Raw genomic sequence first — 15,290 nt, 5'->3', positions numbered from 1 at the left:
TGAGGAGACACTGGAAGGGGTGCAGGGACAGTAGCTAGGGGTACAGGTTGGATCAGAAGCTGGCTTATTGCAATAATCAAAATGAAAGTGAAGGGGACTGCACTGGGCACACTCAATGATCTTGAAAGATGGTTGTTAAACACAGCATTATTAGAAATTAAATTATATAAAGTGTACAATGAGATAAAGTTTTATTAAAAACAAAGATAATGAAACTCAAAACCCACTCCTTCCTAATTATTTTGTTACATTTTACTATCGTCTGTGCCTTTGAAGTTATTTCTACACACATGTGTGGTGGTTGCGCTGTGCCATGGTGGTGTAGCACTGCACGTCTTTTCTCAGCTCTATGCCCACGCCATGGCTATGATGGGAAGATGTGCACCACAGAAACTGGCAAACACTGTAGGTCAGCACCTGCCCTCCAACCATAGATGGTCCTTAAACAGCATCATACTTCTGCTGGTTGTGGTGGGGTGGTGGCCAGTGGAAGATGCTGGATAGATTTCAAAGGCTGGTGGATGGCAAAGTGAGAGAAGCTATTCTTCATGGGGCCTCCTGGAAAATGCTGGCCAACTGTACAGGCAGAGGGAGGGGTGGGCAAACCTCTGGAAATGGTGACCATGTGCCTGTAACAAAGCCTGACACACAATAGGTGCTCAGGAAATATTGCTTGCTTAATGAATTTGTACCCTTTCTGCCCCTACAAGTCACTGAGTAGGGCTATACCCAGCTGCAGCCTAATAAGATGCTCATTTTAGAGAATGGAAAGACCAAGTAAAATTGTCAAGGGAGAGAGAAGAAAGCAGAGGCAGGCTTTGGCTACTGTTGGGGCCAGTGCAAGGACACTCACTGTCCAGACAGATGGTGTCCACTCTGGCACCTGCTAGCCTCAGGACTTGGGGCTCTCCCTCAGGGAACCCCCTTCCCATGTCCTCTTTCTGTTTGCTTTTCCTGGATCTTTTGTGGCCTTTGGGGAAATGGACTTTTCACACAGAGAAGACTCAAGGAATGGGGAAAAGTGACACATACAATTCCAAATTGACCCTAGCCATTCCAAATTGGCCCTAGCTCTCTAGCTTATGCTCCACCCACAGCCCTCAGCAGGCTCCTAGGACCAGCAGGGCCAATATCTTCAGCAAACAGCATGGCTTTTGAGTGCTGGCCTTGCTGAGCTCCCCACTTTAATAAGGCCTCTCATTGTGCACTCCCCTTTTGTTGAGTAGGCCAGCCATTCTCTCTATCTCCAGGTTACCTGCTGCTCTCTGTCTCTGCCATGGCCTCCTCTCAGTACTCTACACCTGCTGTCTTTCAACTGTTTATCACTTCCTTAAGGAAGCCTTCTCTGGAGGGAGGGTTGGGTGGTTCCTCCATTCCCTGCAGGGTAACAGTTGTATGAAGTCGGATGCTTGTTTAGCCTAAGGGCAGGTCCTGATCTGACAAAGACCAGAGAATGATGGCTGGTTGGCTTGTCCTTTCTCTGCTGGCCCCATCTGCATTTTGAAGGCCGGAAGTACTGTGAACATGACTTTCAAATGCTGTTTGCTCCGTGCTGTGGATCATGTGGTAAGGGCTTGGGACAGCACATGCCTCTGCGTGGCTTGGGAAACTGATGGGCAGGATCATGGGTAGCTCTTCCCTGGATGCCATGTCTCTCCGAACACTGGCCTTCAGGCCCCTATAGACATTATTTTCCCAAGCTCTGGTAGGAGTCCCTGGACCAGGTGAAGCACCAGTGTGGACAGGGCTTGGGGTAGGGCTGAGGAGGGGGAGGCACATGTGCCCTGCCCTGGCAAGTAGAGACCTCTCTCTTTTAGGTGAATTCATCATTAGCTATGTCATCAAGGCCATGAACAGCAACTGGCACCCGGGGTGCTTCTGCTGTGAACTGTGTGATGTGGAGCTGGCTGACTGGGGCTTTGTGAAGAATGCAGGTGGTGAGATGGGCCTGCCCTGGTGAGATGGACAGGAAGGAGGGTCTCTCATCACAGGCACCATGCACTGAGCACCAGCCTCGTTCCAGGTACTGTGGCCTGTGCCAGCATGGCTGCCTGGCCTACCATGTCCCTGCCAGGCAGGTAGGAGGGCCCAGTTTACAGGTGAGAACTGAGGTTGGAGAGAGTGAAGGGTAAAGAATCTGGGTCCACCTCAGGCTTGGGGATGTTCCCAACAGCAGGCTGATTGCACACAGCAAGGAGGAAGGTGGCCAGAGAAGGAGCCATTAGACCTGTGCTTCCAGTCTAACGAGCTTTGAATCAGATTACTACCTCCTGGCCACCCCACACTGCTGACACTAGTCATCTGCTTCCCACCTGCACCCATGGCTGCATGCTTCTGGAGAGAAAGCTCGGCCAGGGGTTCCAAATTCATTCTTAAATTCAGGGCCATCAATCTCATTGATGCTCAGTGCTTAAGCTCCACACTCTGGGAAGAGTTGCTACTTTTAATTCTCCCCTCCTCTTACCACTGTCTCCACTGCCCAACCCTGCTTCCTGCCCCAGGCTGATGACCTCCTCTCCCACTTGCCTGAGGGGACAGCTTCTTGGGTCACCCTTGCTGCCCAGCATCTGTGCTGCCCACAGCCTGCTTGTGTCTCTGCACTTTCCCAAAGCACTGCTCACCCTGCTGCTTTCTGAGAGGGCTTGAGGCTTCAGTAGCTCTCTTTCTTCCTTTCTAAAGGAACAGGCTGGGTAGCTTCCATGGGCCAAAATGCCCTCTGAGTTCTTCCCACATGATTCTCAATTCTCTGCAGTACTCCCCAGCACACATGCTGGCTCCTCTCATCTGCTTCCCACTGCCTAGTTGGGGTCCCCGTGGCCTCCACATTGCCAGACCCAGAGGTCACTGCCAGCCTCTCAGTGGCCTTCATTATAGTCGCCCTCTTTCTTGCTGAAATGCTTTCTCTCTGGGAGCCCAGGCCCCTGTGTTCTCTTGCCTGTCTCCATCTCTGGCTTACCGTCCTCCATGCTTCCATGTTGGGTTCATTTGGGCTCTGCACTTGTCCCTCATGTCCACCCACCCTCCCAGAGTCCTAAATGGCATGTATGTGTTGAGTGATTCAGATGTACACTTTCACCCCAGACCTCTCCAGTGGGACACTCAGCTGCCCTCATGACATCTCCACTTGTGTCCATCTAGCAGGCATCCCAAATGCAGTGGGTCCCAAATAACTCTGAGCTTCCCCTTCACTGACCACCAAGTCTCAGGGAAGAGCTGCACCTACTTTGTGATCAATACCTTAGCTGTCTGCTGATTCTCACACTCTCCTACCTGGGCACTGGTCACCACGTCTATTCTCTGACATAGCACCCCTCACTCCTTCCTGATGCTGCTATAGTAATCTCAACTCTTGCTTGCCCATGCTGCCTTGTGTCCATCTGGGTATCTGTAGGGTATTCTGCAGGCTTCTCTACAGGGTACTCAGCCGTAGCTTTAGTTCAACTGAGAGGCGTGGTGGGCAGGCAGCTCCTTGGGGTTCCTGTGCTGATCAGTGGGCAGGTCCACCTACCAGGTGCATGCCTCTGCAAGTCCTGTCCTTTTCCTGAGCCACAGTTCACACTGTGACCCTAGCCTCACTGCCTTGTTGGGAAAATCTGGAGGAGGCTAAAAATGCTCAGGAAATTTAAGGCATGGTACAAAAGTAAAGTTTTGCTGTAATGAATGGGAGCAGGGCCCTTGCTTGGACCCTCAAACCTGGGCTAACCCTCTGAAGACCACAGTGCAGAACCTTGGGGTCTGCGTGGGGTAGGCATACCGTGGGGTATAAGAACCACAGTCAACAGCATGTGCTACCTGTTTCTCTTCTCTTAGCCTCTACTTTGAGTTTCCTCTCTTAGCCTTTGCCATTGTTGGATTGAAGGGAGAAGTTTGAGGAAGGGTATTGTTAACCAATCACAATAACCTTCAGAATCTAAAGTACAGTTATGTTTTTAAAAAAGATTTTACTTATTTATTTTCAGAGAGAGGGGAAGGGAAGGAGAAAGAGAGAGAGAGAAACATCAATGTGTGGTTGCCTCTCATGTGCCCCATGCTGGGACCTGGTCTGCAATCCAGGCATGTGCCCTGACTGGGAATCAAATCAGCGACCCTTTGGTTCACAGGCCTATACTCAATCCACTGAGTCATACCAGCCAGGGCTATGGTTATGTTTATGATCACTATAATCAAGTACATACCAAAAAGGACCTGTTAAGGCAATATATGCCATCCTGTGAAGTGAAATAGATCACAGTTCAGCCAGTCCAGGCTGGTGGAGGTCTCTTGGGAGGGAGTATGGTAAAGGACACCCCTACTGGGTCTGGGTTACTGGGAGGCAGATTCACACTCCAGGACCCAGTTCCCTGCCCAAGGTATTCTCAGGCAGTGACAGAGCCTGGTTGTCCACTCATGCTGTATGTGTGACCAGGACTGGGCACCTGCTGAGAAGCTCTGGGGATTGTCAGGCCACTGGCAGGTCTCTGTGTGGGTTTACAGCAGGAGGGATCAAGAAGTGATGTGCCCGCTGGACCATGATTGCTGGATGCCACCTGGTGACCAGCTTGAAATGTACTTACAGTGTTCAGCTATAATTCATCATTTGTGACCCTTAAACTCAGGGGTCGTCTGGCAAAAGTGCCACAAAATCAACTCAAAGCACCTTGCATGTCACAGAAAATATTTGGACATGCCTCCTACCCCTCACAGGACTCCTGCCTCTCCTCTTCTCATGGGGCAATTGCAACCACCTTCTGGATTCTTTCCTCAGAATTTTGTTGCTGTGTGTTTCCCTAGTGGAAAGGAGGCTGAGCAGCAGTCAGGAAATAAAAACACTCATCGCTCAGGAGTTATTCCTCTGGCTTCCTTGCCCCTCTTACTACAGGGCAAAGTCACTGATTACCTAATAGCTATAAGCAAGCTGGGCCAACACAGTCTGCAGAGGGGGCAGCTGATTCACACAGTTCTCCCTCTTTAGGGATTTGTGCATCAGATCAGTCAGAACTGGACACTAGGTAATTCTGACCTTGGAGGGAGTGGCAGTAATTCACTGAGATTTCAGTTTCTTTTCTCAGAGTGTGGCTGGGGAGAAATGGGCTTCTTCTTTGTGAGTCTGGGAAAAGCCTCAAAACCCTAAGGGAGTTGTCCTGAGGCAGTCTGCAGCAGGTTCAGGTGGTGGCTGGAATTCACAGCTCTGACCTGGCACTCAGGGAGCTCTCATTGGTTTTCCCTTCAAAGCTGAGAGGTGGACCCAAGAGCCTTTTGCCACTGAGCAGGTTGCACAGGGTGTTTCGAAACTTCTCGGCCACAAAAAAGTATATGATGGGATCGAGTGCCCCATTGAGACTGGTAAGGCAGGAAGTGATCCGGTTCCCCAGGGCCAGGGCATGCTGGGCAGTGCATGAGGCACCACTGCTGTGGAAGTGCAGCACGTAGACAAAGCGATGGACATGGTAAGGCACGAAGCAGACCAGGAAGATGGTCAGCACCATGGCAATCATGCGGACTGCTTTGTTCCTAAGGCGCTTCTCTACACGGGGACCCTGCTGCAGGCTGCGGATGATGAGCAGGTAGCAGGTAACAGTGGTGACAAATGGGAAGGTGAAAGCCACAGCTAAGGACATGAGTGCATGGTGTGAGGCTTTCTCCCGATACAGCTGCAGGCAGATGACTGTGTGGTTGGTCTGCACGGTTTGTGGGCTCACCAACAGTGGGGCCATGGCCATGGCCACCACCACCCAGAGGAAGGCACAGGCCAAGTGTGCATAGAGAGGCCTACGGAGTTTGAGGGACTTGACAGGGTGCACAATGGCCAGGAAGCGGTCAGCACTGATGCAGGTGAGGAAGTAGATGCTGGCATACATGTTGAGGTAGAAGAGGAAGCCGGTAAGGCGGCATGGGATTTCCCCAAATGGCCAGTGGTTCCCTGAGAAGTGGTAGACAAAGCGCATGGGCAGGACCAGCACACAGGACAGGTCTGCCATAGCCAGGTGCATCAGGAATACATTTGCAGGGGTGCCTGGTTTGCGGTCCTGGATGAAAAGCCACAGGGCCAGGGCATTGCCGACAAAAGCAAGGAGAAAACTCAGGAGGTAGAAAGAGGCAAAGAAGACATTCTGTAGCCATGTCTCCTGGCCACACTGGTCTGCAGTGCCCAGGGAAGAGTTGGCCATCAGACCTGGAAAGGCTGCCTCAAGGCCATTCATGCTTCGACTGGAGGAAGAGCCTAGGGATGAGCCTGGAAGGAAAGTGGACAGATCCCAGTCAAGCACTACCCTCTATGGAAGCCCCAAAAAGAATATTGGGGTGCCTCCAGAACCTGCCAGTCCCTAACCACAAGAGCCAGGCTGTCTCATGCTTGGCATTTCCTGGGAGGCAATGGGAGCATCTCCTGAGTTATTCTGTGTCACAGGCTTTCTCAACTTCACCAAACCCCACAAACAGGCATGGGCTCAGAACTTGCCAGGCAGTTGCTGGGCTAACTCCTCTGGGAGGCTGTGCCCTGCTGAGTTTTCCAAAGCCTTTGCCTGGTCCATATCCCAGAGTTCATTGTCTCAGACCCTGGGCAACAGAGTCAACACCACGAGGAAAATAGGGATTGAACCCTGTCTGTCTGAGGCTTTGGGAGTGGGAGAGTGGAGGAAGGGGTCCCATATTTTCTGTCCTGGTCCTCAGCTGTGCTATCTGTGTGGCAGGGTGGCATGGGTGATATCTGAGCCCCACCCTTAATGGGCAAAAGACTAGTGTGTGGACCCCTGCCAGCTTCTCTGTAGTCTTAACTTTGCCAGGTGAATTCTGTTCACCCAAAGTCCCAGGACCCTCCCTGACCCACCTGCTTGTCTGGGCCTCAAGGCACTTCCCACAGTGGCCTTGACAAGCATAGCTGCTTTCACCTTCCCTGCTGCCAGCCCTGACCACAGCTCCCTGGCACCTGCCACGGAGGAGGCCTCACTAGAAATGCAGATATGGGCTGTGTCCCAGGTCAGAGGCCTGCTCTGTCTGCCAGTGCCCAAAGCCATACAGGTGCAGATCCCAAGGTCTCTTGAGCTTTCTGGACTCAGCCCCAAAACTCTGTTTTGGATGCCCTAATGGGTAGAGAAAGACTCACACTCAGGCCTCAGGCCAGCAGGATTTGTTTTACTACTCAGAGTAATTTAAAAACCTTGAACAGATTCTTTCCTAAGAGAGATAAAGCCATTTCACCCAAAGGAAAAGACTGGCCAGAGTTTTCTAGATCTGCAGCCCCAGAAAGGCTGGGGCTTGGAGGACACCTGTCTGCTTGGCTTCACTTGCCTGCTTTACCTACACCAGAGAGGCCAGCTAAGAGCCCTGCTGGCCTTGGCAAGAGCCATTTTACATCTGGTGAACCCTGGCTCTGGTGGATGTCCTCCCCAACAGGGTAACATACTCCTGTTTTGATTTTTGGTCTATTCAAGAGATCCTAAAAGAAGAGGGTAGGACTCCTTCACCAGGCCTGGGAGTAGGAGGTGTGATTAGGAGAGGGCAGGATGGAGGCAACCCTCTAAGCAGGGATCAGGGAGGCCACCGGCCCTGCTTCTCCTGCCCTGGGGTTGCTCCTGCCCTGGGGTCACTTATAGGCTTCAGCCCGGTGAACTCTCTCTCACCTGCAGTGCAGCTTCCAGGGCTCCTGTCCTCTGTGTTGGGACTGATGAGGGGTGGAGGAAGGACTGTTCACAGGAGAAAAGAAGCATTCCAGCAGTGGAGGAGGAGCCCAGGGTACAGCCAGAACAGGGAGTTGGGGGCCGCACAAGTAAGGTGTGACCATGCAGATCACATAGTCTATTGTGGCCTTAGGTGGGCCTGCCAGCACCTAGCTTTCTGCCCTTGACCTCATACGCCTGCTGAAGGCTGCATGTGTACATGCTCTCAAAATGCTTAAAAAATGCTTGGTTTCAAAATGCTTTCATGCTTGTTTCATGATAGAGGTTTCTCTATCCCTTACCCATTTTAGGAGTTTTCATACTGATTTTGGCAGTATCTGAAATGGACCCATTTCATTCTCTGTGCATGCCATAGACACATGAGCCTGGCCTGCATGCACCCTGCCGGGCTGGGTTCCTCTGCTTAGGGAAGAGAGGCTGAGGGTGCGTGAAGTGCAGCCTGGGCAGTGCCAACTGGGGTTGGCATGGCTGTGGGTAAGGGGAGCAATAGAGGGCATATGTGGCCACAGTAGGAGGCCTCAGTGGCAGTCCTGTGGTAGGCAGGCAGCCTGGCACCTCTTCCTCTTGGCTCCTCATATGACTTTGCCTGTGTTCCATAACCTAGTGGTGAGGAGCCTGGGTGCCAGCTCATTGTACTGCGGGTCTGAGGCAAGGCACTGTCTGTAAGCCCAGCAGGTTAGACAAGGACACTGCCTTATGGGACTGCTGTGATTCAGACTGGGGAATCTTCCAGACATGGGTTCTACCATGATCTCAGAGAGGTATCTCAGGGACAGGCACAACCCACCCCTGCCCTGCTTTAAGTTCCCTCTGCTTAGCCCCTGAACACCTTACCCGCCCCCACCCGCCTGGCCCTTACCTCTTGCAGCTGGGTGCAGGTGAAGGGGCAAGAAGACTGAGGTGTGGTGGTGGTCTCTCTGTGTCGCTGTGGTGGAAGGCCAGATATTTAAGGAGGGGAAGGGAGGTGGCAGCCCCTCTGATTCTGAAAGACCGCTTCATTTCCAAGGGGTCCCTTGTGTGATGGGCACTCCTATAGCTGCTTCTGCTGCCACTGTGCTATGAATATTCCAGTGTGTTCCAGCCCAGGCGTCCCCTCCCGGCCAAGTCCCCAACTTGGCCACTGAGCATCAAAGAGGCTGAGTGTATGTCTTTAAAGCTTCAGAGTTGATGCAGGCTGGGTGGGGGGACTGGCTGGGGCTGATAGACACAACAAGACATTTCAGAAGGGGACAATTTCCTACCGTTGGGAATTACTTGGAGGGGCTGGCTGCCATGGCAATGGGCTCAGGCTCCCAAGCCTGCATGGGAGACAGTGGAGGGGTCTTGTGAGTGGGGAGGGTGAGAGGCTGAGGAATCTTGTCTGGTTGAATGAGAGGGGACCTTTTCAGGACTCTTGATGTAAGATCCCTGTGTCTTGCTCTGTATAATTAGGCTCCATTTGGGTGTGTGGAACAAACCATGGCCTTTATCTTAAACAGGGCACAGCTGCAGGCTGTGTATAATGGGGCGCTGTCTGTGGCTGTTGGGACCACTCAGTCTGGAGGTGGAGGCTCTACATGGGAGGCCTCTGAAGGGGCCACTGCTGCCCACTGGCCCCCAAGACTCATTTTAGGAGTGTTCAAAGCTGAGGTGTGTTATGCCCCACGAAGCAGAGAGCGGTTTTATGCCCATGAGCTCAGGCCCAAATGAGGCGCAGGCCTGTGGTCAAGGGCTGGGCCCTGGGTTGGCTGCCCTGCAGTCCAGGAGCTGCTTACCACCCCTGACCTGAGAGTAATCTTCAGTGGACTCCCTGAACTGCTTGTGAAGGGGCCAAGCCTTGGATCAGGTGAGTGCTGGAGAGGCTCCTTGTAGATTGGAAATCTGGAAACAGGGGTAGGGCGTAGGGCCTGGCTACACAGGGCCACTTGCAGATCAGAAATAGGTGGGAATGGGAGTGATGCACTGGAGCCTTTGCACATTGTTGCCTAGGGACCTAGAATCTAAATTCCTCTCATCTTTGAGACTCAGAAAAACAGAAACCATGTTAATTTCTCTCAGTAGGGACCACAGCTGTTGCCCAGTACAGGGAGTAGCATCAGAAATTACTCTGAGGTGTACACAAAAAAGACTCTAATGATATTTCCTGGGTTTAGATGCCTCCATCTGACACAGCCATTCTTGTCTTTGGCACCAGAAAGAGCCTGTAGGTGTTTGGTCCCTCTTTGTCTGGCAGACCCCAAAGGAAGGCTCGTGTGGACCACCAAACCTGGTCTTCCTTGGCCACTCCACTGGACATGGCAGGGTTGTAAGTCTAATTGTTACTATATGACGACTCATGTGTTAAAAGACATTTGAAAAGTAAAACTAATTCTGGGCGGGGGGAAAGTCAGTGAAATGTCTATTCTACTCCACACAATGTCCTGGGCTCAGAAGAAGTGGGAAGAAGAAAACCATCATGTTTGCTACACCACCCTAAAACAGCAAATACCACCATTCTGGTGTATGTTCTCACAGTCTTTCTCCTTATGCAGAGGCTCCTTTTGGAGAATGTGTCTGAGGGGTTGCAGGACTGGCTAGCTTGCTCTGTGGACCTTGTCTGGGCCTCTTGAGGCTCACAGATATTCATTAAAAACAGGGTGGGTCAGGGATCCCTTCTGGGACGTGGCTCAGGCTGTCTGAGAGGAAGAGGAGGAGTGGGCACTCTACCTCAATACCCACCTGCCTCCTATAGGCACCTGTGTTGGCCTTGCCACAACCTTGAGAAGGCCAAGGGCCTGGGCAAGTACATCTGTCAGCAGTGCCACATGGTCATTAAGGAGCAGCCCTTCATGTTCAGGAATGACTGGTACCACCTTGGACCACTTCAGCTGCACCTATTGCAGATGCTTGTAACAGGAACTGATGGAGAGTAGGGTGGGAGTCCCTCCCGGGGCAGTGATGGGGCAGGAGAATGGGATACTGGGAGGAAGTGGATGGGCCTGAAAGGCACCGCTGTAGGAAACCCCTTTCTCCAGGGTTCTGTTCAGGGGGGATGTGCATAATCCAGGTTTGCGACTCAGGGGTGAGTGAGGGCTGGGGCCCTGGAAGAAGCTGACAGGAAGGAATCAAAGGCATGGAGAACAAGAGTGAGGAGTAGGGGCTGCTGCTGGTATTGGAGAGTGAAGGAGGGAGAAAAGAGAGGCTGCAGAGCCATCCCTTCATGGCTGTCCCAGGCCCCAGTTTGTTGCGGTAGGGCCTAGAGAACAGATAAGCTTCTCAGAGGACTCGACAGTAACTTCATGGGCTGCCTTCTGCAAGTACTGTGCTGGAATTCTGTGCCCTGGGGCCTTAGGCAGCAGAAATCCCCAAAGAGATCAAAGAGCTGTTTGCCCAGGGTGCTCTGCTGGGACAGAGTAAGTCCTCTCAGGAAGCTGCTCCCTGAGGCTGGAAGGGCTGCTCTGAGCCCCTGCCAGTGTGAACCCTGAAGAATCACAGGGATGTCATTTGGGGGGACTCTGCATTGTCTTTTAGGAAGGAGCTGACTGCCGAAGCCTGAGAGCTGAAGGGGGAACTCTACTGCCTGCCATGCCTTGACAAGATGGGTATCCCCATCTGTGGTGCCTGCCGTCGGCCCATTGAGGGTTGTGTGGTCAGTGCATTGGGTAAGCAGTGGCATGTGGAGGTAGGTGAGTCTGGCCCAGACAGGAGGTTGGGGATACCCCTGGCTCTCGGCCACAGTGGGAATCTGTCTGGGCAGCCCCTCCACACTCCCACCCCCAGGCTGGGTGGCTGGCTCCCAGGAGACACCTTTCTCTTGGCTGCTTTCCCTCCTCACCCCTGACCTAGCACCAGCTCATCTGTGCGAACCAGGAGACCACCTTCCTTCCTCCCCTGCTGGCTTTCTAGAGGATTCCAAAGTCATGAGAAAGCTGTAGGGATTATAGGATTGCGATTGACAGAACTGGCTGTGTCTATAGTCCCATGTACATACAGAAGCTGGGTATACCTGTAACCTGAGTTACATGGAGTACTCCCTTGCACTGTGGGCTCTAATAGGATTATGGACATTACTTGGAGAGGCGGCTTTCTATCCTCAATAACCTGGCTAGCTGTGGCCCAGATCTGCCTTGGGTAGCACCTTGGGAAATTCTTGTTGCAGGCCTGGCTCCCAGCCCTCTGTGGGTGGCTGAATCCTTGCTGAATGGGAAGATGCTCAGTGACTCTGGGGCTTGTGGGGAAATGCCCACATGTGACTCCAGGGCTTGTAGGGGAGTGTCTCTAGAAGACAGACACACACAGCCTTCTAAGAAGGCACCGTGCAAATAACAGAGCAGCGCCACCTGGGAGGGCCCAGCACACTTCACTAGCACCTGACAACTTGGGTCAAGGTTGCTAGTGATGCAACAGGCCCAGAAAGGACAATGATCTGCAGGGTCACTCACTGGGCATTGGGGTCAATGCTCTAGCTCTGCCCTGCCCTGCATTGCTCTTTCTGTGCTTAGCACTTTGTTTGTGCCAAGTGTGAGAAGCCATTCCTAGGGCATTGGCACTATGAGAAGAAGGGCCTGGCTTACTGTGAGACCCACTACAATCAGGTGAGGCCTAGGGCAGAGGGTGGGTTGGCAGGGCCTGCAACGGCACAGATTTGGAAAGGAGGCTGCCTGCCCTTGTTGGGGGCTGAGGGATTTTGGAGAGCCTGCAGGGAGGTATGCTGGGGAGGCTGCTGTGTGAAAGACAGGAGGTCAGAGCAGGAGATTATGCGGGCAGCCTGTCTAGTAGCCTGCTGTGGTGCTGATGCTCCCAGTGCAGTGTCCTGGGCAGCCCTCCCTGCCTTAGTGTCCTCATTTGAAAATGTTCTCCTATGGCCCAGGTCTCTTGTGGGGACTGAACAAACTAACTGTGTAAAGTCCTGGGGCTGACATGTGCCATCAGCCTCCTTCCTCCTGCTATGTCTGGCAAGACTACCCAGCTGTTCTGGTATAGGAGACAGGGGTTACTGCCCTGGTCCATACCCTTCAGGAACAAAGGGGCGTTTTGAGGAGCAGTGCCTCACCCTGTTGTCCTGAGGAGTTGGTTCTGATGTGCCATGGGTACCCTCACCTCAGGCCTGAGGCTGTATTCTAGGAGAGCTAGGTGGCCTAGATAGAAACTGAGGGCTTTGGGTAGAGGGGCAAAGCAGGGAGGGTGCCTGTATGTTGGGTATCTGCTTGGTCTTCAGCTCTCTGGGGACATCTGCTACAGCTGCCACCATGTGATCGAGGGTGATTGTAAGGCACTTCTGTCCTTGTGTCCCCTCCTTCCCCTGACCCCCTTCACTCTCCCTCTGGGCTGTGGGTCCTGCAGCTGTGGACCCAGCTGGCCCTCACTTTGTACAGCTGGGCCTGTGGGAGGGGCCTGCTAAGCCAGAGTCCCATCTGCCCTCACAGTGGTTTCAGCCCTCAACAAGGCCTGGTGTGGGAACTGCTTCTCTTGCTGCACCTGCAATATTAAGCTCAACCTGAAGTTTTGCCAGCCTCTCAGGGGGACCTGCACAGCATCTTCCTTCTCCATGGAGCATATCAAGGGGCTCCAGACTGAATGGGCTTTTATGGGCTCTGCCTTTCATTAGGCCTTCCTGGTCACTTTCTGTTGTCAGGCCCTGGGGGGTGCAGTGGAAGCAAGGGGAGGCTCCAGCCCCATGGAAGCAGGTCCAGAGACTCCCAGGGCACGGTGAAAGGAGAAATGCCACACAATCACCAGGACATCGCGCTCTGGGGAGGGAAGGGCATTGCAGCCCAGGGAACAGCAAAGTCAAAGGCAAAAGAATCAGACTGCTGGTTCATTCAGGAAGCCGAGAGAGGTATTGTGAGGTGAGGTGGAGCAGGTTTCCGAGGATAACAGGAAACATGGTGGGTTCTGAAGTGTCAGAATCTGAGAGAAGCCTTTAGGAGGGAAGGGGAGGCCTGGACACCCATCTCTCTGTCTACCAGAACCTTTGGTAAGAAGCTCACCATAGGGTCTGGGTTCTGGCCTACTGGCTGCGGCAGGCTGGTGGGGAGGCTGTGGGCTAGGGGAAGAGGGCAGGCCGCTTCTCAGGCTTTGGCTCTGTGGGTTGAGGGAGACCTGGCTCAGAGCTGATAGGGCATAGGGTTCTCCTGACTGCTGCACTTCCTCCCCAGGAACAAGTTTATAGAGTTTGACATGAAGCTCATGTGTAAAAGATAGTACAAGAACTTCCCACTGGAACTGAAGAATGGCTGAAGAAGGTGGTGGAGCTGGCTGCCCTCAAGGCCTACCCCAAGTCTGTGGGCCTTCCCTCTACCTGAGGGGCCTCCCCTTGCCCTCACTTCTCCTCTTCTTGCTGGGTTTCCTGCTCCTGCTGAGCTCTTCTGTTTGCCACCTCCATTGCTCATCTTATCTCCCTCATGGATCTTCCCTTCTCTCTAGTCAGCATTCCCTCCTCTTTCCTTTGCTCCCTTCTCTTGCGCTCTCCCTGGGACTCTTCTCTCCCTTGCTATGGGCTCCTCTCCCTCCTTCTCTGCAGGCACAGGGTAGAGGTGGGGGCCTGGATGTGTTGAGCCTACGAAAGGCCTGTGTCTACAAGCTTTAGCCTGGCATCCTCAAGGGACAGGAGCAAATTGGGACCTGGAGTCACCTGGCCCTGGATGGGGGCCACTTCTCTTAGCCCTACCTAGCAGACCTGTTCCATTCCTGGAGGGGGCCTGATAGCTCACACTCTTTTGTGGGGGCTTGGCCAGCCTCTGCCCAGACTGGCCCCGTTGTGTACCTGTGTGGTCCCGCACAGCCAGGTAGCTTCCCTAGCCCCAGGACCAAGGCCAAAGAGAAGAGGAAGTCTGGTGAACCAGCCTTCCATCCTTCAGCCATCCACTCAACCAAGTAGGATCCTTGTGCCTGAGCTGGGCCAGCAAGCCCTGCCAACTCACTGCATGAATCAACAGGATGGACAAGGATCTTACTCCTCCCTCACTCAGGAGGCTTCCTTCTTAAAATCTGGCCTTGGCTACTCCATCCCAGGTTTGAGTCACTGTGGCTTTCCCAAGCTCCTCTGTGGTCTCCGCAGTTCCTCCATCCCCACACCCCAGGCACACATTAAACCTCTGGGTAAAGCTGGAGGTCAGAAGGTGATGGAGCCAGGTGGGTGGCTCATTCCTACCCTCCAGGGAGGACACTTCCTCCATGTCCAGCACAGGACTGGTGTGACTCACACTTGCACAATAAGTACACAACCATTGTGTTTGCATGGTCTGTGGTGATGGGGTCAGGAGGTGGGGCAGTGGCTCCCTTGAACATACTTCAACAGACACCAGACAGGGCGGGTGGGATCCATTCCCTGTTTCCAGGGCCAGGCTTCCATCAGGGCTTGAAGAAAAAGGCCAGCCAGAAACCTGCAGTCCAGGTTGACTGGTTGAAGGATGACCGGGTAGGTGGAGTGTGCTGGGGGGCTCTGACAGGGCTGCCAGTGCGGGGGGTCCAGCCAGTCCTTAAAGGCTGTGCATTGAGGTCTGTCTCCTACATGAAGCCAGCAGCCTCTGCCTCTCTACCTGGCAGCAATGATGTGTCCCATTTTATTGCCATGCAGGGGAAAGAGGAAGGTGTGCAGAGAGAGGGGCTTTTCAACCTAGTCCAAGAAATGGGGAGTAAGGGAGGAGAAAAACAAAGGAGGGAGAAACCAACAAA

General features: G+C 53.2%; 1 protein-coding gene and 1 long non-coding RNA gene across 2 annotated transcripts; one reads left to right on the top strand and one right to left on the bottom strand.

Moving 5' to 3' along the window:
- The first annotated feature begins 1,499 nt into the window (after positions 1 to 1,499).
- LOC119003540 (uncharacterized) lies at positions 1,500 to 14,828 on the top strand. The gene is made up of 5 exons (XR_005069985.1): positions 1,500 to 1,566; positions 1,818 to 1,934; positions 2,075 to 2,078; positions 11,145 to 11,295; positions 13,772 to 14,828. It is a non-coding gene; the product is annotated as an uncharacterized LOC119003540 (long non-coding RNA).
- GPR17 (G protein-coupled receptor 17) lies at positions 4,564 to 6,484 on the bottom strand. Its single transcript, XM_037069979.1, has one exon. It carries the CDS (start codon positions 6,177 to 6,179, stop codon positions 5,160 to 5,162), a length of 1,020 nt encoding a protein of 339 aa, XP_036925874.1. The 5' UTR covers positions 6,180 to 6,484; the 3' UTR covers positions 4,564 to 5,159.
- Positions 14,829 to 15,290: the final 462 nt, after the last annotated feature.

This window comes from Sturnira hondurensis, unplaced genomic scaffold (assembly GCF_014824575.4).
Source record: "Sturnira hondurensis isolate 20B ecotype Veracruz unplaced genomic scaffold, ASM1482457v3 Scaffold0001304, whole genome shotgun sequence".
Taxonomy (NCBI): domain Eukaryota; kingdom Metazoa; phylum Chordata; class Mammalia; order Chiroptera; family Phyllostomidae; genus Sturnira; species Sturnira hondurensis.
Note: the sequence above shows the minus strand (reverse complement) of the source record. Positions and strands in the feature narration are given on the sequence as shown.

Bases quoted from the DNA above. Each gene is read 5' to 3' on its own strand.
- GPR17 (XM_037069979.1), bottom strand. From the start codon at position 6,179: ATGAATGGCCTTGAGGCAGCCTTTCCAGGTCTGATGGCCAACTCTTCC.